The following is a 24,423-nucleotide window of genomic DNA, read 5'->3' as shown; positions in this document are numbered from 1 at the left end:
GGAAATCAACCAGACAGCAGAAGACCACATCGGGTTCCTCTTCTGTCCGACAGGAACAGGAATCTGAGGCTGCAGCGGGGCCCCTTGCTCACCAAAACCGGACAGTTGAAGGCTGGAAAAACATAGCCTGGTAAGATGAATCCGGATTCCTGCTGAGGCACGCAGACGGTGGGGTCAGAATTTGGCATCAAGCGCATGAATCCACGGACCTAACCCGCCTCGTGTCGACATTCCAGGCTGGTGGTGTAATGGCGTGTGGAACGGCACACTTTGGTCCCCTTAATACCAGGCAGTCATCGTTTTTTTAATGCCACATCTTCTAATGGCTACTTCCAGCATGATAACACACCAGGTCACAGAGCAAAAGTCTCCGACTGGTTTCACGAACTTCAGAGGCCTCCCCAGTCCCCGGATCTGAATCCGGTAGAACACCGTTGGGATGGGGTAGAACGCGAGATTCACACCATGAACGTGCAGCTGACAAATTCGCAGGAATGATGGGATGTAATCGTGTCAACATGGGCCAGAATCTCATAGGACTGTTTCCAACACCTCGTGGAGTCCATGCCAGGAAGAAGAAGAAGAGCAAATGGAGGCCCTACGTATTAGTATGGTGTTTCTGATGAAGGGCTCAGTGAGTGCATATAGACTTAGTTCACTCCGGGAAGTGATGGGCCACAAAAAGCGGTGTTACCAAATCTTTCTCCGCCTTTTGACTGAAGTGACCATTTAATGCGGATCAATGTATACTCTGCCAGTTTTTAGTAAGGGGGGCTTTTATTGTTAGTGGCAGGGCGGTAGTGAGAGCCGGGTTTAATAACCAGTGGGCTCTCTCCATGGTGCTGATTTCACAGAGTTCTCCATGGCTCTCTCTCTCTCTCTCTCTCTCTCTCCTCCCGCCCACCTCCCCCTCTTTAAAAAAACCCAAAAACCATGCTCCCAACTCTTTTTCCGTTCCCTCGAAACGACGCGGTGGTGCATGGGCGTGTGGGCCCCCGGTGCCGCTTGCACCCGCCCCGGAGAACGTCTAAGGTGGGTGTTTTGAGTCATCTTCCCTCCGACGCTTGCGAGTGGTCGGTCTTTGCATCGGCGCTTGAAAACGGTCGAGACGCGCCCGAGCGTGATCTAGCAGCATCCGCCTCCATCTCCTGTTTCATAAAAGAAATACACGTCTGAGATTTATAAAAATAAAATAAAAAAGTGAATTTGATTGGTGGAACAGATGACGAAAATGCACACGTAACACTTAGAAAGAATCCGTTTTATTGTAGGATGATATAGCAACATATACAAAAACAAAACGTGAATGCACTGGTCCAGCCAGGTGCTACAGAGTATAACTCCTTACATGATGTGACATTGCAGCATACTACTACAATTAGTTTATCGAGAAGGCTCCCAGTTCATTGAACCTGACACTTCTCTGGTTTGCTGCGTTTGGTGCTTGATCCAAGCACCAGCCGCAGGTCGCTGGTGAAGCTCGGGCGGCGCGCCAGGGGGTCCAGGGCGGCGCAGGGCGCGCCGAGTCCCCGCGCCCGGCCCCCCCTCCTGCCCCGCTGGCCGACGCACAGCGACCGGTAGGCGAGGATGGGCAGGAGCCGATGTCGTGACGGACTGGTCTCGGCGGGCAGTCCGCCGACAGAGGCGAGGGCTCTGAACACGCCTTCCAGTCCGGAACCGTCTTTGGCCGAGGCTTCGAAGAATGAGACGTCCTCACCGAGGATTTCTTCCACCTGCGAGCGGCTGACGGCTCTCTGCGCTACCAAGTCCGCCTTATTCCCGCATACCACGGCCGGCACGATCGCGGCACTTTTCATTTTGAGTAACTTTGCCTTGGCAGCTTTGACCTCGCTCAGCAGCTCACAGGCTTCGCTGAAAGAGTCTTTGTCATCCAAACTGAAGACGAGCAGAAAGATGTCACCTGGACACAGAGAGAGCAGCAGTGATCACCAAATGTCATGGTCGAATTTAAGGACACAATCACTGTTTCCATAGTGTTTTGGGGCTTGTGTGTTACCATGAATTTCACGAGGTTATAATGTTATTTCTATGCCTTAAATTATATTCCAAGAAACAAAAATTTAAGTTTTTCATACATACAACAATACAGTACAAATACAATAATTGTCAATAGCCACACCGGCTCACCTGTCAGTATGGATAACCTCCGTTTCGCAGGGAAGTCCCTCTCGCTTGAGGCGTCCAGAAGATCAATCTGGTATGCCTCTCCTCGTATGTGGAACAGCTTTCTGTGGAAGTCCTCGGTTGTGGGTTCATAGCGCTCTTCAAATTCTCCGCCCAGGAACCGCTGGAGGATGTTGGTTTTGCCTACTCTGGGCGCGCCAAGCACAACTATTCTGTGACAGTTCCTGGGCTTGGTCAGGCCCAACTCCAGCAGATCCACGGACCTTTTTGGGAGTCGATCGGCCGATACTTGCCGATTGCCAGAACTGGAAGATCTGCTTGCAACCGCTCTCTTATCCTGTTGTCTCCAGCGCCCTTTAACCGTTTTGATGATGCCCATGCCTGTCTTCGATATGTTTGAGACTTTGGGGTGCTGGAGCACCGGGGTAAGGGCTGTGCTCTGCAGGACTGGGTGCGCAGTGTGTGATAGGTAATGCCCGGTGAGAGAGTCGAACATTGCGAGGATGCCATCAACGGGAAGGTAAAGCCTCTCGGTTGCGTTCATCTCTGTGTTCTTTCAGGAGTCCCCAGTTGCCGAGAGGCTATTAAAATCTTACCGACCCAGCTGCCTCTCCATGTGTGCTCGGAAACGGCGCAGAGCGTTGTCTCTTATACACCCACACCAAGCGCTGTTTCTGCGTCACAGAGTCTCATCCACAACGCACTCCTTTTATAGAAGCATAAAGAGGCCTCAAACCAAAAAAGCAGACTAGAACTCCACTTGGAACTGCCGAGAAAAGTCTGGGAATATCCAGAGAGTAGTCTTCGCTTGGTATGCTCCGGCTTTTTAAATGTGTTCAAAACGATCCAAAATCCATCCGAGGTAAATTATGCTCTTGAACACTTTGTTCTGAGACAAACCCGTGTAAAAACGCAGTCTGATCCGTGCAAACCTAATTAGAGGCACTAGTCTATTTTTAGCACCTTCACCGGCAGGTGTTTCTTGCCTCATTGTGGATAAACGGATGAAAGAACTGCTGGACAGAGTGTCCAGATAATTACCCAAATCCCTGCAGTCGTGGACACTGGAGGCGTGAAGCGTGAGCACACATTAATTTTATTAATTCTCTTCTCTGAGAATTCTGTCGTGTTGACAGTAGTTATTTGGGGTTTTCGGTTTTTACTGTGGCCTGTTTCTAATATGGATTTTAATATTCATATGACCCTTTACACAGTGTTTAGATAACAGAGGTAATTGGAGAATACGTAGCCTACTTGCACCGCCTGACATAACTGCATTTGGCATATTGTTATTCACGAGTCCGGTATGAACAGTACAATACAATCCTTTCTGCTTTCTGCAGTGATCACGACTTGGCCCGAGCGTTATGACAGGAGACACAGCTCACTCTCTGCTCTGTGATTCATGAAGCTTGGTGATGAGTCCTCTGCAGCACTGCCAGCTTCAGCAACAGTAATCTGATTTTTGTTTTCCACCGTGTACCCACGAGACAAATATTACTATGTGGTTCACTATAAGGGCATAAATCATATCCTTTTTCTCTATGGGGAGGAAAACGAATTCATTCATTTTCAACAATAGATATACTCTTATTTTAGAGTGAAGGTTTAGCGAGGGAAGACAGTGAAAGCTTAGGGACACATCCTACCTTGCCTGACTTTAAAGTACTGAACTGAACACTAACGCAAATAATTTATGAGTTCATGGCAGGAACCAGGATATATGAAATAACTGTAGCTTTTCCCCCGTCAAACCATCCTTTCACAAACCGGGGCACTCTGAATGGACAGCCCACTTAATAGTTTCTTCCTGGAAACCTGAAGAATGTGTTGGATATGCAGTCATAGAGCAAGGAGAGGCTGATTGCCACGGAGAGTGCAATCTCATTACCACAAATGCAGTTCAGCGCTGCAGCCAATAACCGTGTTGTAATGGAAAATGTAAGAGTTGTACATTTACTTTGCCATAATGTTTATGGCGATTTATTGATAGAAGACAAACATTTTGTCACCAACCTGTGTTTGAAGCGCATAAAGTAATGTTATTTGCAGTACTCACACCTAGTTGGTCATTCAAATACTTCTAAAATTGGAAAGAATCTATCTGTCAATCTAATGTGGGTATTTTTGCTACATGGATCCTCAGTTTGGAGATTAACACGCCATGAAAAACACACATTAACACCTTCTACTTAACTCTAACGTTGTGCGTGGTGTCCTGAAGACCCCGGGCCCCCCTCTAACAGCTCAAAAAACATACTAAACATGGTTTTGTCACTTTGATACTTAATGACTATTTCTAATATTGTGAGAACTGCTTAGAAGCAGGATTTTTATGGACATCAAATTACAGTCAGGGTCATTTTAGAGAGAGGCAGTTTGAAACGGAGGCAATTCAAAGTGCTTTACATAAGGCAAGGAACTGCATTAGAGCAACATATAAGACCACAATACAATAACAATATAAAATCAATGAAACTATAAAAAAATGAGATTCGAAATAAAATGCAAATAAACAAAACTAATCATAACCAAAAAAAATACAGTTATAGTGCAGTAATATGTTGTAGGCTGGTGTTATTAGTGTTATCAGTCCTATCCTCCCCCTGAAATACTAATTTGCTTTACTACTTTAAAATACTGCTGCTGGCTTATGAAGAGCTGTATGGTTTAGGGTCAAAATACATTTCTGATCTGCTAATACATTGTGGACCGTGCCGCCTTCCAGTCATACAAGACAGGTGTGCGAACCGTCCCTGGAGTCAAAACTAAACATGGAAAATCAGCAGTGTTCATGTTATGCACCGCATACCTGGAACGAACTCATCTCAACTTGAACATCGGCTTTTTTTTCTGTTTGCCGCCACTTTTTATTAAATCAAATTAGGGACTATTTACTCATATCCTTCACTACACTGTACTGCACTGAATTTGCCTGCCCTGTGTTTTCCCATACCTCACCTGGATGTCCTGTAAATCTCCGTATATACTTAGAACTGATTATGAACTGAGGACATCTTTGCCAAGACACGAACGCATCAATAACAGACTTAACATCACAGTGTCAGCGGATATGTATGTTTTAAGTAACAGGTAATGTAGAAGTACGCCCTCAATGTCTCAGAAGCAGCCAGAGGAGAGCACGACGTACACTACCGGAGAATACCGGTAGATGGCAGCAAAGAGGAGTGAGTGCCACACAGGAAAGCTAAAGTTGCAGAGTTAAGATCCTGGAGTGCACAGAAATTGACCAGTGATTACAAACGTTCGTGTTGCTTTCTCTAGCAACAATCATGAACTTCAAAAATGAAAAAAAATCCCTTTCTCTCTCTCTCTCTGTCTTTCCTAATCTTTCTCTCGCTCTCAACCAGACACACACCCACACACACCCACCCGCAAGAAGTCAGATTTCCTCTCCTGTGAGACGTCACTGCCGTGCAGTAGTAGGCTGGTGTTACTTATCAGTCCTCTCACCTCCCCCTCTGTATTCCCAGGCCTTTCCCGCACCGCCCCCCCACCCCCCATGACCTCGCCAAGTCTTTGTTGGGAAACAAAGACTGTTCAGGCATCTGTTTTCAGGAGAAATAAAGCCATGGGGTGGCAAGACAGAGAGGAGGAGGGCCGGAGGAGGTATATGAGGTTGAGCTCGTCTGATCTGATCAGTGGGAGTCACATGAAAATGAAACGGGGAGCCACCACTAGCAAATGTCCAGCTAGGAAAGCCCTCTTCAAACTTATTTGAACCTCCTATCAGGACCTAGGGAAAATCTCCCAAACTACTTTTCAAGAGCTAGTTTCACCCTGCCCGAGGAGCTTCTGATTTCTGAACACGTTACCCTATTGTCGTCTCCAAGAGCCGTGCCTTTGTTGTGTCAAGGTGGAGCTGGTATTTCCTGTATATCCTGCTCAGTCAACCAGCCGCAAGGCCCACTGTTCCCTCCTGCTGCTTCTTCCCCAGTTAGGTAATCATCATTGACTCAACATTGTGATGCGATCCTTCTCGTACTTTCGAACACGACCTGTGGCTGGCTGGAGGTGACTCTGGCCCGGGCACTGAGTGCACTCCAGTGTAAATACAGAGGGAGATTCAGGCCGTGCATAATGCATGGCGGCATGTCTTCAGACAACATCCCATTAGCGGTGATAAATAAGTAAAGAGCAGAAATTCAATGATGAAGTTGCTGAAAAGGAAATGTGGCTCTTTGCAGAATCCCTCGGGGATAACATGCTCGCTCACTCTGCTAGAAAGTGTTACAGCACAGCTTATCTGTTGTATCTGTGTAGGAAAGTATAGGGCTTGTGCTGAGGTTATACCCACGTTACCATATTCTCTCACTATATATGTGTGTGGTTCCTGTGATGTTCAGATATTATAATTGCAGGGATTTTTCTACAGTGATCTCCTGAAATTGAATACAGGATCACTGTGGTGTTTTGGGGAACTGAGAAACTGCATTAGCAGGTTTATTTGAATGGTCGTGTCTCTGCCTGCACCACACAGTCCGTCCATTGATTGTGTGTGTTGTGCTCCTGTGACGGTATAATGCCGTGTGGGACTTCCTCAGTGGGCTCTGATCACCTGCTCTCCCGGTCAGCACAGATGCGTTTCCATCAGGCAGTGAAAGGGTTAAGTCTGACTCTGCATGCACCGAGCGGGCCTCCCTCCCTCCCTCCCTCTCCATCCATTTTTACTGTGTGTGTGTGTGTGTGTGTGTGTGTGTGTGTGTGTGTGTGTGTGTTTTGGGAGGGGGGGGGGGCGCTGTGCCATCTGCAAGCCCAGTGCCTGGATTTGTGATATGCACACACAACTTAGTTTAATAACAAATCAGCACCGGTTTTGGAGTCATTCTTATTACATACGGTTCTCCACGGATGTTTTCCTTTCCGGTGCTCTAAGGATCTTTGTAGACGGGCTCTTTTCCCTGTCCGAAAGCTACGGGATATGTCGAGAGGCGTTTTCTTCCTCCACCCAAAGCCTCCCCAAGCTGGGACCTCACTGACGTGCTATGACATGAAGGTAAGAGGGAAAGTGGAAGCGGCGAAGCGGGTCGCTGCGATTTAGTCTTTTCTTCTTGCTCTGTCGGGGTTTCAACTTTCAAACCTCGGGAACGTAGCTGAGTCACGGTCACACGCGCTTCACCTACCCGATCATCCCATTCGACGCAACGTGCACGGCAACGGGCCCGGTCGTCCTAGTTTGGGACAGGAGAGGACACGTCCGTGAAATAAGTTGAGTCGGGACCGGGGCTTTCAACCAGTGGTCGGCTGTTTTGACTTCGCACATCTGTAGCGCACAATCAAACATACCTGGACGAGCACGTAGGCCTGATCCGGGAGCAGTTTTCACTTCGCTTCCTATAGGTAGAGTTAGAGAGGGCTAGGAAATGATGTACTCTCGCTTGATATTCTTGGTCTTCCGCGCGGATCAGAGCCAAGAATACGTCTTTTACAGATTAATTGAATCCTCCAAAGTATGTTTCAGAGTACGTTAATTATCCAGTGAGATGTGTCACCATGTCAAGGTCACAAGTCACACTCGAACTGTGTGGGAAATCTCCGTTTTGCCAGGAGAGACAGAGTGGGGGTGTGTGTTCGATAGACAGATTATTAATGTGTGTGTGTGTGTGTGTGTGTGTGTGTGTGTGTGTGTGTGTGTGTGTGTTTGGCGGTGGGGAGCGGGTGCTGCCTCTTCCCACCCCACCGCTAGCCGTGATAATGGGATAAGAATTTGTTAGTCTAAATCACGGAGCCAGATGTGCCAGAGAAATGACAAGTAGCTTCATTGTGAGCGCGAGTGCGACAGCAGGCGAATGGAGGCATCCACATCGGGCTAGAAATCTGGCCGGAGGGAGAATTTAATTTCCACTCAAACTCTTTGATCTTCCCGTCACAGCGCTGCTCTCTCCTCTCTCTCTCTCTCTCTCTCTCTCTGTCATTAGCTGCATTAAAAAAAAAAATCGCCCTCTCCGCTTTTGACGACTTTTCGTTTACAGGAAGCCGCGGGAAGGCCCCACTTTAGCTGACTCTCGAGTTATTCCTCACGCTGGCTCCAGTCGAGAAGTACCAGGAATCAGGAAGCAGCAGGAGTTAATGGGAGTAAATGGTGAGCTGGGCTGAACCGGGCCTGCATCGGTCGCCACTTGGAGATTGAACCTGTGGTCAGCTGCGGGACAGACATTTTCAGTCTCACTACCACTTAAAAATCTATTTGCAGCCCTCTGACAGCACAGGAAGCTCTCTCATAGTGTGTCAGATGTTTCAGGCAAACCTGCTGCAGTCACCTTTTTATTCGTAGTGTGACCGCTGTCTACTGAGATGTTTGAGTTTGAGTTTAAACTAAAATGTTTTCAGTTTCCTTTCTTTGTTACAGTATCAGTGTTTCTGCATTAGACGTTAATAAATGCAAAGTGTATCACAAAAGGAATCCTACACCCGTCATAAAGCAATTTTATTATATCCAATATTTCACTGGATCAATACCAACCATTTTAAAGCACATCTATCTTCTCGTGTCCCTTTTTAACATTTTGCAAGTGCTTACTCATGACACAGCATTTGACTCTTAAGTGAAGCCACTGATTCATTTTGTTCATTCATCTCGGGGCTTAGATTAGACAGATCTGGGAGTGAAAAGTTACTGGTTCAACTGAATTACTTCCCTGTCTACGCAGGACAAAACAGCTCCATGTCCAAGGAAGTGTAACAGATATTGTACTGCACTAAGTAAAATTCAGAAACGGCAAACTGTTGATGATTCTGGTGGACTACTGTGTGCCTATCTGTGTAGGAGTTCAGCGGTTTTGTTAGAGTTTTGTTGAGTCTTCAAACGCTCCGAACCCCTGCTGCTGCTGCTGCTGCTGCTGTGGTGATGTAATCAGGTCGATAAAACAGGGGAGGTGGGGCCCCTCCCGTCTTTGATAACACTCTGAGGTAAAACACAGATTTCGACATTGGCAGGTTGGGTTGTAGTCCCTCGGTCTGAAAGTAATATTTGCTTTTCAGGGAGGAAAAAATTACGTAGTGAAATTGAATGCAGGAAATAGCCGATGAACTGGGCATTGCCTACTTAGGAGCAATACACTGTGGGCACGCACACAGACCTCTTCAAGTTGTCTCAGGGAAAACTGAGTCTAGGTGTTATGTTTCCACATTGCCTGGAGGTGCTAAGTTGTTCCTCTCTCCTTCCAAACACAACTACTGAGGGGGGGGGGGGAGCTGCAGTCACTATTACTATTGGCATACAGAAGTAGTACTGAGGATGTGGTGTGTTTGTTGTGTGAGAGAACGTTCTCTCCATTGTTTTACATAAGAATAATAAAACCTTTACAGGTTCAAATCTTTCTGTACATCTAATACGTGCATTCCTCTCCAGCAGGAACACACTTGTGGCGACCACTGAAGTTGCTGAGAGGAGGACGACTTCATTGCATATTTGTGCTGAACTGATCCCTAACGAGCCACCTTGCCTGAGGCGACACAGCGGGCTGGCCTGCTGTTAGACTCTCTTTTGCCGCCTGTAAAACACCACTGCCATCATGCAGACCTCATCGCTCCGCCGGCAGATGAAAAACATGGTCAACAACTACACAGAGGCTGAGATCAAGGTCCGAGAGGCCACCTCCAACGACCACTGGGGACCCTCCAGCTCGCTGATGTCCGAAATCGCAGATCTGACCTTCAACGTAGTGGCTTTCGCTGAGGTTATGGGTATGATCTGGAAGCGGCTCAATGACCACGGGAAAAACTGGCGCCACGTTTATAAGGCACTGACCCTGCTGGACTACCTGATCAAAACAGGCTCGGAGCGTGTGGCCCAGGAGTGCCGAGAGAACATATACACCATCCAGACACTGAGAGACTTCCAGTACATTGATCGGGATGGACGTGACCAGGGTATCAATGTCCGAGAGAAGGCCAAGCAACTGGTGGCTCTGTTGAGGGATGAGGAAAAGCTGAAGAGGGAAAGGAGCCAGGCGCTGAAGACCAAGACGCGAATGGCGGGGGTCACCAGTAGCTTAGGCTCTGGAGCCTTGCCGCCTCCATACCCAGGAAACCGTACTGGCCAGCCCAGTTCGGCCTACGGGGATGATTTCGGGAGTTGCAGAGGATCGCCGTCCTCCTTTCACTGTGAGTAGCACGGACATCTCCCGTATATACATCCACTTCGAATTGGCCCGATACACCCTTTTATGAAACACATGCACACTCATCTTCAGCTGTAACGTTACTTCAGTTCCTGGAAGGAACACAATGATCCGAAAGATACCTGAACATTTCCCGTGGTGTGTCACCTGTGTCATCTGGCAGGAGTGCACACATGACAGGTCATGAGTTTATTTGGTCACGTGTTTATCAGATAAAATCAGATGGGCTTCTGTGGATGATGAAAGCAACAGAATGACAGCAGTTACTTCTCAGTTTATCAGTCACCCCAAGATTTTCATCAAGATTTTCCATTTGATGACAGGATAGGGAATATTTATGGAGATACTGTCAGTTATATATTTCTAATCTCTGTTTTTGAGATATGTGCATCAATCAGGTCTCACCTGTGATTTCTCACTGACGTAAATGCTATTTTAATACCAGAAGCACATTCCAACAATCAAGCCTTGATAAGTATCATTTGCTTGTTCTTTGCCTTTTAATAGAAAAACCGTTTGAGTTTTGCTCTCTACTGTCAGTTGGATATATCTGCATTCCTGTCATTCTCCTGTTTACAGTCACGTCAGCTAAACTGGATTCACAAAAGAGAGGAGGCCCTGCTTGTGCTTGTTTCGGTCTAATGTGAAACCACAACTGGATACCATGTTTACTTGCGGTGATACTATTTGTCACACTACTCTGAGATAATAAAAGACCTATGTGATCCTCGTGTTAGGACATCTGATGTCATTGACTTATCAACTACAGTAAACAGTTTAAACGTCAAAACAAATTGTGGAAAAGCAGCAATTAGCTGTATGTGGCATTTGTAAATGTTGTGTGGTTGGTGTGTACCATATATTTTGCATTTGTGTTTTCCGTGAGGTGTATGGTGGACTTGCTGTATGCTAATGTTAAAAGGCCTTGCGATTCTTCCCCACACATTACTTTTTGTGCATTTACTATTTAATAGTAGTTTTTACTTTTCGACTTATTTCGTTCCTCTGTCCAAACTGCGTGTTAAGCAATTGTAACGAAGCAATTTCCCGGCGGGGATCAATGAAGTTTTTCTGATTCGGATTTGAAGTTGTTAGTCAATAGCAGAGCTGTGGCTTCACGAAGGCACCGGTTATCCTGTTATACTTGGATGTCTGAGGCCTGTTTTATGGTGTAAACAGAGTTCTGTCCACAGATGGTATCTGACCGTTTTATTACCACTAATCCCTAAAAAGTCCCTTTTTGACCAATACATTTTTCTCTTGACAGATGTTTCTTGCATATGTTTCTGGGTCAGAATGTGCGCCAGTGGAAACATGTGGCCATTTACATTCTCCAAGCTCTCGATCTGGGATTCGGTGATGCTGCAATACAAGCACGCATTGTAATACACAGAAAAATGAATACATCTGATAACACTATAAAATGCTAAGTTTACCATACAGAGGCTGGCTTTCATGCTGGATAACCGTAATAATTTCACACTCCTGCGATCATTGCAAATGAAATCACTTGGTCTTTATCCAAATAGGAATGGTCTTAAAAAGGCCTGCTGTAGATGACAAAGAATGAGTACCTCAGAGGTGTGCTGCAGGTGTTTAAATTCTTGAAAGGTGAGTTAGCGTCCGAGCGTATGTGTTATGTGCAGGTATGTGTAAATGCAGTAATTCCATTTTTGCAACACTGCACAAGAGCACAGCTTCTTGCTCTGCTCTGAGTGGCTTCAAATGCAAAACGGAAGATTGTGGTGGTCTCTTGGAGATTCTTGGACACCAGCGCATGGTTGAAGTGTCTGTGCTGATGGATGGCATGGGTGTAGGTCAGGGGGTTGGCAGCAGCTAACTGCCAGCAAGCATTCCAGCTCAGACAGGGATAGTGAAGGGCAGCAAAGTGGAAATGATTGGTTTCTGAGACCTCACTTTGCCAACGTGTGGCCTGCTGCACTGTTTTAGCCCCATGACCCACAGCCTGTCACCCAGACTGGTATACTGCCAATCCCCCACCAGCCCCTCCCCAAACCTGGCTGGACCTGAATCCCACCCAGAGGATTCAGGGTAATAAGGTGGGCCCCACTCCAGCCCGTCCATTCCTCTCCCCCTCCACCACCCTAACTCTCCACACAGGCGCACCATTGTTCTCAGTGCAGGCAGAGTTAGGCAGACCGTGGCAAGCAATGCCAGCAAAGGCCCTAAACAACAGGCAATGGAAAAAAAATTAACATGCAACGACAGTGCCAGCTCTTTTTTGTCATAAAAAAATCAGCCTAAAGTGCTTCTTTCTTTGCTCTCCATCTCCTTTCTCCTTCATTTCCATCTGTTAATGTTTCTGTATACATCCTTCTGCTCCCCCTACCTCGGTAAACACCCATTTCCCTCTGCTCTTCTTTTCCTCGACTAGCCCCCTCTTCCTCCCCTCAACTTGCTCCAGACCTGGAGCAAGCTCGGCCCACGACCAGTGGAGAAGAGGAGCTGCAGCTGCAGCTGGCCCTGGCTATGAGCCGAGAGGAAAGTGAAAAGGTACTTCTAACTGGAATCACACACACACACACACACACACACACACACACACACACACACACACACACACACACACACACACACACACACACACACACACACACACACACACACACAGAGCACAAACCACTTGTCCTCACAGCACATGCGCCTGACACAAAGAGCCTTCTTAGCTGCCCTGCTCCTGACATGTTATGTTGCAATTCTGTAGTAAAACATTAAAGGGCTCCAACACATATCCTTGGACACTGTCAGTCATGGTAGTGAGGCACTCCTACTGCCTCTGCTACGCCACCATTTCCCAGAACCTTTCACAGAAAGTGATATCATCATGTCTGTCTCTGATGTGGTCAATAACGGCACTCTGGCCAATCAGTGTTAGCAATGCCGAAGAGTGAGGACACTGTGAGTGAAATAGTGAGAAGCCAGACAGGATGTGTGCATTGATCCCCTTCTAAGCATCCACAGCCCGCTCTAGTCTCCATGGCAAGGGCAGCTGTTGCCCTCTGTGACTTCTGCTCGGCTTCTATGCAAATATATTATTTGTGCCTAGCAGTTTCCGCTTCAGTAATCAAAGAAATCAGCTTTTTTTTTGATCAAATTGAGATCCATATATTAGATCTCCGTGTTACTCCTCTCTTTTGAATCACCTCAAATCATTGTATATTCTTAATTATTTCTCAGTGAATCACTTCAACAAAGTCGAGCGTGATTTTACCTTTCCCTTTGATTAGTCTTCCCCCTAATCCTTCCTGCTTGACCCTAGCCACCTCCCCCTGTGGACATTGATGAACAGACCCAGCTCCAGATCGCTATGAGTCTCAGCAAGGAGGAGGCACAGAAGGTATAAGTACACTGGGACAAGGGTTGATCCTTCCGTTGCATTATTTGCCCTGTAGCACATCTCCTGTTGCTCTATACACTAAAACGATAGTCACAGCCCATTTTTTGTTCTTCTGGGAAACAACTGCATGTACTACTCACTTTCCCTCTTCTCCCTCACTCATTTTTAAACAGCAAAAGGACACGCAAATTTCTCGAAAGACTAATTATTTGTGGCTTAATCCTTCTCTTCCACTAACCACTACATCTCTCCTCTTAGTCCAGTACTAGGAGATACCCATCTCAGACACTCTGACCTCTTCCGGTGTGGTGTCATGGAAGGGCAAAGGGTTTGTTCCCTTTACTCGACTTGGACACCTGTAAAACTGCATGCAATGCACTGTGAGGAAGTCCAAGAATGATTTCCACTTTTGTAGACAGAATACTGATTGCAATTCTCTTCCCGGTTAACACCCGCACAGCCAGTACAGCGTGCACCTGCCACACTGGATATGGATGAGGAAACCCAGCTCCAGTTAGCCCTGAGCCTGAGCAAGGAGGAGCACCAGCAGGTAGGGTTGCTTGGGGTTACTGGGGAGGTGTGGAGCTGCTGCTTTGTCATGCTAGGAACACTCTTGCAGAATTTTGCAACCCTGAAAGTGGGAACCCTTGGGATCATACTTTTAACAACTAACTTTGGGAAATTATAGCTCTAGATAACCACACTCAGTTATTTGATGATACCCAGGTCTAATGGGGTCACAATCAGAGTTACCCAGATTCCAGTCATAACCATCTGAAATTCGATTTGAATCACTTGAAACACTTCTTAAAATCTCAAATGTTGTTCACCATTGCCATGTCAGGGTTATAGTTGGGATGGATGTAGTGTGTTCCCACCTTACATTCATTGATCTTTAAGTGTAGTACGGACTCATCCACTATTTTTTTCTCATATTTACTTTTGATTGATAATTATTTCCCTCTATAAAATGTTTATCTTATTTCCACACCTGCTTCCTTCGCTATGCCTTTTTAAAAAAAAAAAAAAACATTGTATAGCTATCACTCTGTTGTATTATGCCAGACAACCATTGTACCCCACCTCACTCTGTCTCTTTGTCTTTTTGCTCCCCTTTTTCTTTCTCACTGTGTCAGTATACTGTAGCACAATAGAACTGTTCTGTTGGAGGGCACAGTGATGCTCTCCTCTCTTTGACCGGAGAATTTTCTGGTCTGTGCCCACTGAAAACATTTATCTCTGGGTCATATGTTTCCTAGGAAAAATACAAACTAGCTTTTGTGCCCGTATGCTGCAACTGAGTCATAAATATATTATGATGTGACAATATGTGAATATGGCTGGGAGCTGTCAGTCCCGAAGGCATGTGACTGAAGGCATGTGGCATATGACTGTATCTATTGACAGGAACAACTGAGCCGCCAAGGAGACGAGTCGATGCTCCAGAAAGCTTTGGAGGAGAGCAAACGTCAGATGGAGTCTAAAGGCGGGGTATGAATTATTGGGGTATGGAATGTCTCAGTGGGGGTGATGAAATATAACCACACATTCAAGGACATGCAATTATCGCCCAATGATTATAACCAAGTCAACTATGATGCTTTATGATGATGACAGGCAGAGGTTTTATAGCTCAACCCTCAGTTATGCAATTGTGTTGTCATCATTATGATTAGAGAACTGTCAGTGAGTGCTGAAGCAATATCATGACCTGATTCAGGTTTTTCTTCTTGTTTATGTGGACAGACTGCCTTCATGGACCTGGTTGATGTTTTCGCAGTGCCCTCAAATCTGCCTTCTAGTGACCATCGCTGGAATAATGCCGCACACCAGGCAGCAGCTCAGCCGGGCGGCTCAGACCCCTGGGACTCCCTCGGTGAGCCTTGAGTTAGCTTACCGTGACCAACGCTGGAGTGTTTAAGCACCAAGCGTAAACAATATGTAGTAAATTAGAATCGTAAAATATTAATTCTTTGAGGACAGAAGCATTTGTAGCCGGATCAATTTCAGGTATCAGTTTTTTTTTTCCAGTAGGGATTTACTGAACATTGTGGTGTCTGAAAATTCCTCATGTTTACAGTAAAATTTGTCCTGGTCACATGCTATGATAAACATACTCTCTCTCTCTGTTATTAAAGAAGGCAGCACTAACACCTCAAGAGTAGATTCTCCGTGGATGGTACCACCAACCCCCAGCAGCCCTCCACCACCATGGGAGCCCCCAGTTGCCCCCTGGGATGCCCTGCCGAACAATGTCTCCAACCTCGACGCCGCAGGCCGTGTGTGGGCTTTGCCTGCGAACACAGGTGAGCCTGTGATGTGCATGCACTCATACAGCTCAGCCAAAGACAAGTAGGAGATATTTAAACTAAAATATTTCACAATAATTACATTATATTACATTTTGTTATGTTTATAGCCTCTTCAAAAGTTGATCCATTCTCAGCCCCATCAGAGAGAACAGCACTTGAGAGAGCTGTCAGGGAACCTTTTCCCCGAACTGGAAGTCCCTCTGGTAAACAAAACCTTCTCTTACTCACTGTATTCTCTTTCTCTCTTCTCATTCTCTTGCTGTGGTTCTGTGTATCCCACATACCTGTAATCTCAGAACTCTATTTTTTCTGCTGTTAGATGGGGATCTGTTTGATGATGCCATGGATGGTGGTCAGGTGAATGTCAACGGCCGAGGGGAGGACAGTCCTGAGCTCTTTGACCTGTCACGTCTCGGGGAAAGCCTGGCTGCCCCCAGCCCTCGTACATGCCGGACACCTGAGGCCTTCCTGGACCCCACAGCAGCGTCCTTGGTAAACCTGGACAGCTTGATTCCGGCAAATCCCCCAGCCAAGGCCAAGAACCCCTTTTTATCAGGTATTTATTAGATTATGGAATAGAGGTGCAACACTGATTTTGTTCTCCCAGGGAAAGATGGGGAAAGTGGGTGCTTTGATAGCTGCAACCCTAGATGTAAATCACCCTGGTGTTTTGCATAATTTACCCCATTAAATGCAAATGATGTGTACAGTACTGTCAACCACGTACCGCAGCCCGCCTTACTTGCACTGTATAGATGAATTCCTAGCTTCCATGTAGCCACTGTATTTCTGTATGGAATAAAAATCTACTTGCAGAGACCTGAATGGTAATACAGCTGCAAAATATGGACCTTTTTAAAAACGCTCCTTGTTGGTATCCAAACCGTAGGAGTATGTTGCTGACACTGAACCTTTTAATGGAGAAATCAACAAATTCACACAATCCTCTCTGCTTGCAACTTTAGGGTGCTAGATTCACTTACAAAAACATCAACTGGGCTAAATGTTAACAGTGTTTGATGTTTCAGGTTCTAGATCCAGTCTCAGAAATGATAAATCTAATTTGAAGAATTGGTTAAAGTAAATCTAATACTCCTGTTTCTTTCTGTCCAGGCCTCAGTGCTCCCTCACCCAGCAATCCGTTCCAAACTGAGCAGCCCAAACTAACTCTGAATCAAATGGGCTCCAGCTCCACCTCTTCAGCTCCTCACACTTCTCTTCCGTACAGTGCCTCCTTGCCTCTGCCCATGAGCCACCAGCCTGCGAGCCTCCCTTCATCGCTTACTCACCCCACCCAGCCTGGTCTGGACCTGCCAGGGAACCTCCCTGAGCCCTTGTTGCCCTTCTCTTCAGCCAGCACTCAGGGATCACAGGCTGAACAGAGCACTCAGAACCCTTTCTTATGAGGACCAACTAAACTAGAGAGAAAATATCTTAGAAAAAGAGGAATGCCTTTAGGTTATGCTCTGGAAATATCACTCAAACTGCAGACCAAACTGCAGCCCCAAGGACTTGTATGAAAACCCGATTCTTAGTTGTTTTTATATTGTGGTATAATACAGTAACCCTTAGAATTGATGCAAGTTGGTTCTGCTCTTCACTGTAACAGCCTGTCCTGCTCCTCCGGTCACGAATGCTGTAACAGGGATATAAGAGATAACACCTCTGTATCACAAAATATTAGTGTCATGTAAAACTTCCATAAGGCCATAACCTATTGCTAATTGAATTCAAATACAAACTTACACAAAAGCGCAGCTTGATAATGTTTTTCGTTGTCTCTGCACAGCCATAATAACCATGCAAATGTGTTAAAGCTTCTCAGTTAGTCAGTAAGGCTGCTCATTCAAGTGTTTGTATGATCTGCTGCTGCTGTCATATACTCTGTCTCCTGATAAAAACAGATTTCTATAACTTGCAATAGTTTTTTAAAGACATGTCCAGCTCTTGAAATGTTACGGCATCAAACAATATCATTCACTTTGTGCTGCTTCTGTTGGATCAGAATTGATGAGAAACATCAGCATATATACAATTTTACTAAGGTGAAATGAATTGCTGAGGTTAAGGGGATGAAATTATAGTCTGGGGGGACAGTACATACTTCAGAATTAACTATAAGAAAGGAAACATTAGAAAATGTATGAATCCTGAGTTTTATTCATTGCTTGTGAACCACTGACTCTTATCAAATATAAGGGTATTATCATAACACTGCCTCATTCTTCAGTTGGTTTTTCTTGCTTTGCATTTTCTCATGTCCCTTGATAGCTATACAGTTGATATGAAATCATCACAACAAAGGCACACACCCAGTGCCAGTTTCAATATTTTTTGTGCACCTTGTGCCCCCTGCTGGTAATAAATCATTACTACTATGCTGCATCCCTTTACAGTAATCAGTGATATAACATTTTTTCTTTACACTTTACTATTTGTTACAACTGAAGTGCAAAGGGTTACTTTATTTCAGACAGAGATTAGTCCTTAGAGATGCATGAGGTTTCTTTCAATGTTACAATGACATACAAGTCCTATGATCACGCTACTGACAGTCATGAATCCCTGCAAATACCTGTTTATCTATCCAGAATTTAATTAGTAAAAGTGACCAGTGTAAATAACTGCAAGTAAGACCTACAGTAGTGTTGATTTAACAAATGTTAAAATGGCCAGCCTTACAACTATCCGATCCTGCCATGATATCACTAATACGTTGCCTTCTCCATTCACCTAATGAGGAGTCACCATATTTTATATGGTACCAAAGATACAACAGTTTTCTTGTCATTTGTCTTGTCATTTTTTCAGTGAGTCCAACACTTAACACACCATTATGTCCACTTAAAAATGGTGTGTAAACAGTCTTTGCACAGTGAGGATACTGACATCGCTTGCCAACAGGCTTGACACCATTATTCAAAGTCCTAAGAGAGCAGCATCAATTTTGAAGGAACAAACATATGATAGATCACTTGACTGTGATGGACTCCAGCCAGCTGAGCACCTCCTGAAGTCCCTGTCCTGAGCGGGCACTGAGTTCCAGTATTGTGATTGGCTGAGTAGCAGATGCAATGATGTCATCCATTCTGAACAGTGACTTTATCTCTATAAGACTCATAGTGCAGGGCATGTCCCTGGAAAAGGGTGGAATAAAAAATGAAAATAAGAAAATACACAATAACAAGAACTTAAGAGAATTACGAGATTGGATACATGTTGTGTTGAACCTTCTCACTCTCACATCTTGCATGTATGGTAAGTGAATGTAGGGATTGGTGTGTATGCTTAGAGTGTCACCTCTTGTTGAAGAGAATAAGCACAGGGGCACTGCGCAGTGGCTCAGCAGAGAGTACCAACAGCAGCTGGATACAGGAGGAGGATACCTGAGCGATGTTGGCAGAGTCCACCATAAACTATGACAAAACACAAAGAAACAAACATTCAGTCAAATAATTCCAACTTCCACTGAATGTTGAAAACAGATGCAGTATGAATACAAAAACATACAATGACAGAGGAGCAGTCTTTGAAGTAACTGGGCCATACAGGGCCCATGCAGCCTCCCAGCTCTCTCACGGTCACCTTCTTCTTCTTCAGTTTCAGGTCTGTCAGGTTGGTTCCTACCTGTGGAGGTTTAGAGAGATTAGAGGCTTTACACGGATCGGCTGTCCGTATTAAAACTTTCAGTATCACTTACTGTAGGAAGGGTAGAAGGAGGTGCCCCCAGTTCACCTATTCCATGTAAACTGAGCCCTAAACAAAATTGGTTAGGAAAAAAATCCACAGGAGCCAGCGTCGTGAGTAAAGCTTATCAGATACAAAGGGAAAAATTAGGTTGGCACATTATTAAAACTGTTTAAACTGTTTACATAGTATTTCGTCGGTTATGAAAGTGGCATTTTATTGTAATCTGTTTTTCTAAGGGTATGTAATTTAGAACATATGAAATAATATTTTAACCTCCTTTACTTTACTTCAGTACCGTATCGCCTGTACACTTCATATGAATGTCCACGAATGTTTTGTAACTGCATTTGTACTCAGACTGGTGCGAAATTACATGAGGGTGTCGACCGATATCGGTGGAATTTATGAACTCAGTTTTCAGTTTATTGGTAAAAGTGCATTGGCAGGTGTTCCTATTACTTTGTCCACCCCATTCAAAACAATGAGGGTAGGCGAAACAACAGGCACGCCTCCCTTGTGTAATCCAATACAGTTCAACAGCACCACAAACTGCGGCCTGCAAAATGATCATACAGTTGAATCAACACCTCTTTAACACTTCACATTTTTAACACAAGCTGAACATTATAACCTTCGTGGAGAGAGGATTTAGTGCTGAACTGTTTAATTAGACTGCATTCGTTTTAGCTAGGTGTTCCTAATAAACTGACAACTGAGTACATAATATATAAAACATTAGCCAGCTAGTATTTATTGCTTATATACGTATTAAGGTTAATTACTTTAAACCTACTACTACAGCTCACCAGGCTAAATTAGCTATATTTAAGATACACAAGACTTTCAGTTTACAGTACTTGTATGCCTCTTGCTCTAGTTCAAACATTCAGCTAGGCACAAAGGATATTTTGTAGACGTTTCAGGAGCAGGGTTTTTCCGACGCCAGTCGCTCCAAGAAGCAAACACGTTTCATTTTTGGTCATTTCGGTTTTCCAGCAGGAACATAGCAAAGCCTGTGATAGCATGTAGCCGATATAGCAGGACCTGGCACCATGGCGACGGCCACACGACCATTGTACTTCGCTGTGATAGGAGGAAGTAGACTACAATGATTCCATTCTTGTTTCTGATTGGTTACCGTTACACCCCCGTATAAATACAACGGAAGCAAAACAAGATTAACATCGTCGAGTAAGAGTCATCGCTGGTTCGCACGACGGAAAACATTGAAAACGCCCCCCAGACATCTGACACTGCAGTTGTGCTGTGTTGTCGGTATTAGCGCCACTGTATTTCCTGAATAATTGTTTTTGGGAAATAACCATGGAAGCTAAGTTAAAGAAAGAGTTGGGGACAACCATGCTGAAGTCAGCTGGTCACTCAGGAGGTGGATGTATCAGCGAGGGCCAGAGTTATGATACTGACACTGGGAGAGTGTTTGTGAAGATAAATCACAAGAGCGAGGTATTTTATAATTATTTTTTTATTTTAATATTTAATTTAATATAGTGTAGTTGTGTTAGTTGATGTCTGGATCGCATATGTTCTATTAGTCTCGATGGAACAGCACATCAGTGAATAGGATTTGTTCAGCAATTCTGGCTACACCCTCTAAAAGCCACTGAACTTTGTCCACACATTGTGAAAAGAAGAATGGTCTAATTATTATTAATTTCGCGAACATGCAAACTAAATGCTCACCAGCCCAAATACCAACAATAAAACATTTTTTTTTTTTTTTGGTTTTATTCAGGCCAAATTGATGTTTGATGGGGAGATGGCCAGTTTGGAAGCCATTTTAAAGACAGAAACTGTAAAAGTCCCCAAGCCTGTGAAGGTGATTGAGCTTGACACAGGAGGATGTGTATTTGTGATGGAGCATCTGGACATGAGAGGTCTTAGCAAGTAAGATATACAATTTGTTTAGTACTTTATCAGTGTCATTACCACTGTATACAGGTTAGACTGGAGGGCAATTTGTAAATACAGCAGACTGCAGTAGAGGCCTATTTGTCCTGTTTTTTTTTTTGTTTTTTTTAAAACAAACAAAAAAATGAATCCTTTATTTCCAAATCCAATGTGTAGGTACTCAAAGCACTTAGGAGAGCAGCTGGCAGACCTGCATCTTCACAACAAGAAACAGTTGGAAAAATTAAATAAAGAGCAGCAGACTTTGGGTAAGTGACCTTAACTACACTTCAGTACATGCAAATGCAGACAAATGCACAAAATTTTTCTTTTTTCTTCTTGCCACTACTGACCATTCTTGACTTGAATGAATAGCAATAAATTCTCACATTTTAAGTGAGAGTGTAAATTTTTGATGAATTTAGATTTAGTGATATATAAGTTATATAATATATTGTTCTATTCTACACAGGAAAAGGAGCTCAGCAGTCGGAGGTGGCTGCTGTTGGACAGTTTGGCTTTAGTGTAACTACATGCTGTGGATATATAGCACAGGTAAAATTATATATTGTATCTGTATACTATGTGAAACTGGACTGTATTGTAGTCTCTAAGATGTAGTACATATGTATGGTCTCTAAGTCTCTTACATTCATCCTTAGCAGTATCAATGTAGCCTTCTTTTTTTCCTTATCTCTCCAGAATAATGAGTGGCAGGATGACTGGGTGACATTTTACTCACTGCAGAGGCTGGAGCACCAGCTTAACATGGTGGAGAAATCTTATGGAGACAGGGAGGCCAGAGAACTATGGGCCAAGCTACAGGTGCACCTTGCTTTGACCCCCATCTGAATCAAAACCTGTACACATCTTTATGATTTTATCAATACTATGACAGTGCAACTTACATATTGTTTCTGTTATTTACAGCTTAAGATCCCTCAGTTTTTTACAGATGTGGAGATTGTCCCCGCTCTCCTCCATGGAGATTTATGGGGAGGCAATGTGGCAGAGTCTGCAGAAGGCCCAGTCATCTTTGACCCTGCTTCATTCTATGGCCATTCAGAGTTTGAGCTGGGTATTGCAGGGATGTTTGGTGGCTTCAACAGCTATTTTTATTCTGCCTACCATGACAAGATTCCTCAAACACCAGGCTTTGCAAAGAGAAACCAGCTTTACCAACTCTTCCACTATCTGAATCATTGGAACCACTTTGGTGGTGGCTACAGAGGCTCTTCAATAAGGATTATGAAGAACCTGCTGAAATAAATGCACTCACAGTCACTTGTAGAAAGCTTCACAAGTCTTAAATGCAAGCCAAGTATTATAGATATATTTTGACAGATGCTAATTTGACCAAAACTAGTGTGGCTAATTGTTGAAGACAATAAACATAACATTTTAACATTGTAATGTATGTAAAATACAAAATCAACATAACAAAATTATTTCTGCCCTTACTGCTCCACCTACACCACCTTGCTTTCAAAATGGGGAAAACATAATCCATATATTCCAGTTAATGTCCTCAAATTTATGATTTAACAAGAACTTAAACTTAACTAGTATTCTTAAAATTCAGTATTTTTCTACTGTTACTTGTGTGTAGGTTACCTACAATCAAACATAAACCTCAACATGCAATACTATATGAAAGAAGGAAGGCCTTAGCACGCAAACTCAGTACTAGACCAACTTAAAACTCCTTGGTTTTTATTTAAACAGTTTCTGCTAGTTGGAGAGTAAGCCACGTGTTTTGTGTATTTTTTTTGCATTCTTACTTGAAAGAACATATACCAAGAAGTTTTAAGATGGTTTAAAACTGAGATTTTTGTTATGCTGCAAAAACTCTTATTTTTTTATTCTTTTGCATTACCTGTGTTTGACCAGCACCGGACTGAATTGTACTGATGTGCAAAGAACATTTGATTTTCCCTGCGAATGCAATATTATATCCTTAATCTACATTATAATAGCCTGACTGTTGATGTCATGCAGACCGACACACTACATACACATACAAAATGTTGCTGTATAGTAATGATTCATTGCAATATCTGCTATCTATTGCTTAACCAACAATAAATCCTGGTATGAGCCAAAGTCTCTGTCCTAATCTGCTCTTTTTTGTATCAGTCTGGCTTGAAACCTGTAGCAGGTCAAACAGTAAGTCCTCCATCATCGTAAAGAACTCACCATCCCTCTTATTGACTGACCCCTGCCTCCAGGATAAACAATAGAATCTTCTCCCAGGCTATTAAGACTGCTGTACCATGCAAAACTCACATGCAACTTATTAACATAAACATATAAACCTAGTCATCTTGTAATTATTTTTTATCGCTACTTTGCTTATACGTGTATACTTGTTTATGTGTATTTTTTTATTATACACTCTATTTGCAGTTTATTAAAACCTACTCAGAACTTCTGTTCCTCTCAGGTTTTGATGCGCCCATACACTTAAGATGTTTTATATTTTTGTTTTATTGCTTGACTGGAATTTTGACCCTTTTAACTTTCCAGTCCTGAAGAAAAAAAATTTCTTTTCATCTGTATCTTTGCAGACTTTTCTTTTCTTTTAACTTTACTTGAATTAACAGAGAGTTGTACAGGCCATGCTATTAGGCCAGTGATTAACATGGAAAGGCACTTTCATTTATATACTACGCCTTCCAAACACAGGCAATTGGAAGTGGTTGGGAGAAAAAAAAATCGATTAAAATAACACACAAATGGACCAAAAACTGTGCACCAAAAATACAGATTTCTTACTAGTAACAAATGCTCGGTAAATTGTTCATAAACATGCGTTATGACGATGTTTACAAATTTAACTAGCAACAAATTTTTTGCTTATTCACAG

General features: G+C 43.9%; 4 protein-coding genes across 10 annotated transcripts; 2 read left to right on the top strand and 2 right to left on the bottom strand.

Moving 5' to 3' along the window:
* Positions 1-1,403: 1,403 nt before the first annotated feature.
* rasd2 (RASD family member 2) lies at positions 1,404-2,689 on the bottom strand. Its single transcript, XM_040123702.1, has 2 exons — positions 2,149-2,689; positions 1,404-1,921 (listed from the first exon to the last, which is right to left on the bottom strand). Exons 1-2 carry the CDS (start codon positions 2,687-2,689, stop codon positions 1,404-1,406), a joined length of 1,059 nt encoding a protein of 352 aa, XP_039979636.1.
* A 4,214-nt stretch (positions 2,690-6,903) lies between these two features.
* On the top strand, positions 6,904-18,306 carry epn3a (epsin 3a). 7 transcript variants are annotated; one of them, XM_040120721.1, is made up of 12 exons: positions 6,904-7,162; positions 8,139-8,248; positions 9,521-10,272; positions 12,685-12,803; positions 13,570-13,647; positions 14,108-14,197; positions 15,055-15,138; positions 15,394-15,523; positions 15,786-15,953; positions 16,067-16,162; positions 16,279-16,515; positions 17,073-18,306. In XM_040120721.1, exons 3-12 carry the CDS (start codon positions 9,681-9,683, stop codon positions 17,363-17,365), a joined length of 1,887 nt encoding a protein of 628 aa, XP_039976655.1. In that variant the 5' UTR covers positions 6,904-7,162; positions 8,139-8,248; positions 9,521-9,680; the 3' UTR covers positions 17,366-18,306. The 7 variants fall into 7 exon arrangements, with proteins under 7 accessions (XP_039976655.1, XP_039976629.1, XP_039976649.1 ...); XM_040120695.1 differs by having other exon boundaries at positions 9,518-10,272; XM_040120706.1 differs by lacking the exon at positions 6,904-7,162 and adding an exon at positions 7,301-7,374 and having other exon boundaries at positions 9,518-10,272.
* A 231-nt stretch (positions 18,307-18,537) lies between these two features.
* arl16 (ADP-ribosylation factor-like 16) lies at positions 18,538-20,768 on the bottom strand. The gene is made up of 5 exons (XM_040120763.1): positions 20,557-20,768; positions 19,660-19,715; positions 19,470-19,586; positions 19,260-19,375; positions 18,538-19,096 (listed from the first exon to the last, which is right to left on the bottom strand). Exons 1-5 carry the CDS (start codon positions 20,672-20,674, stop codon positions 18,931-18,933), a joined length of 573 nt encoding a protein of 190 aa, XP_039976697.1. The 5' UTR covers positions 20,675-20,768; the 3' UTR covers positions 18,538-18,930.
* Positions 20,769-20,775: 7 nt separating this feature from the next.
* On the top strand, positions 20,776-23,788 carry LOC120785802 (fructosamine 3 kinase related protein). Its single transcript, XM_040120750.1, has 6 exons — positions 20,776-21,113; positions 21,403-21,554; positions 21,735-21,826; positions 22,030-22,112; positions 22,260-22,382; positions 22,488-23,788. The coding sequence occupies exons 1-6, from the start codon at positions 20,973-20,975 to the stop codon at positions 22,824-22,826; spliced, it is 930 nt and encodes a 309-aa protein (XP_039976684.1). The 5' UTR covers positions 20,776-20,972; the 3' UTR covers positions 22,827-23,788.
* Positions 23,789-24,423: the final 635 nt, after the last annotated feature.

The sequence above is a fragment of the Xiphias gladius genome, chromosome 3 (assembly GCF_016859285.1).
Source record: "Xiphias gladius isolate SHS-SW01 ecotype Sanya breed wild chromosome 3, ASM1685928v1, whole genome shotgun sequence".
Taxonomy (NCBI): Eukaryota; Metazoa; Chordata; class Actinopteri; order Istiophoriformes; family Xiphiidae; genus Xiphias; species Xiphias gladius.
Note: the sequence above shows the minus strand (reverse complement) of the source record. Positions and strands in the feature narration are given on the sequence as shown.

Excerpts from the sequence above, each read along its gene's own strand:
- rasd2 (XM_040123702.1), bottom strand. The coding sequence starts at position 2,689 with ATGAACGCAACCGAGAGGCTTTACCTTCCCGTTGATGGCATCCTCGCA. Across the intron at positions 1,922-2,148 it reads GAGGTTATCCATACTGACAG|GTGACATCTTTCTGCTCGTC; the intron begins GTGAGCCGGTGT and ends CTCTGTGTCCAG.
- epn3a (XM_040120715.1), top strand. The coding sequence starts at position 9,681 with ATGCAGACCTCATCGCTCCGCCGGCAGATGAAAAACATGGTCAACAAC. Across the intron at positions 10,273-12,684 it reads ATCGCCGTCCTCCTTTCACT|CCCCCTCTTCCTCCCCTCAA; the intron begins GTGAGTAGCACG and ends TTCCTCGACTAG. Across the intron at positions 14,198-15,054 it reads GCAAGGAGGAGCACCAGCAG|GAACAACTGAGCCGCCAAGG; the intron begins GTAGGGTTGCTT and ends ATCTATTGACAG.
- arl16 (XM_040120763.1), bottom strand. The coding sequence starts at position 20,674 with ATGCTATCACAGGCTTTGCTATGTTCCTGCTGGAAAACCGAAATGACC. Across the intron at positions 19,716-20,556 it reads GCTCCTGAAACGTCTACAAA|GGCTCAGTTTACATGGAATA; the intron begins ATATCCTTTGTG and ends AATTTTGTTTAG. Across the intron at positions 19,376-19,469 it reads AAGACTGCTCCTCTGTCATT|TTTATGGTGGACTCTGCCAA; the intron begins GTATGTTTTTGT and ends GTTTTGTCATAG.
- LOC120785802 (XM_040120750.1), top strand. The coding sequence starts at position 20,973 with ATGGAAGCTAAGTTAAAGAAAGAGTTGGGGACAACCATGCTGAAGTCA. Across the intron at positions 21,114-21,402 it reads AGATAAATCACAAGAGCGAG|GCCAAATTGATGTTTGATGG; the intron begins GTATTTTATAAT and ends GGTTTTATTCAG. Across the intron at positions 22,113-22,259 it reads GCTGTGGATATATAGCACAG|AATAATGAGTGGCAGGATGA; the intron begins GTAAAATTATAT and ends TTATCTCTCCAG.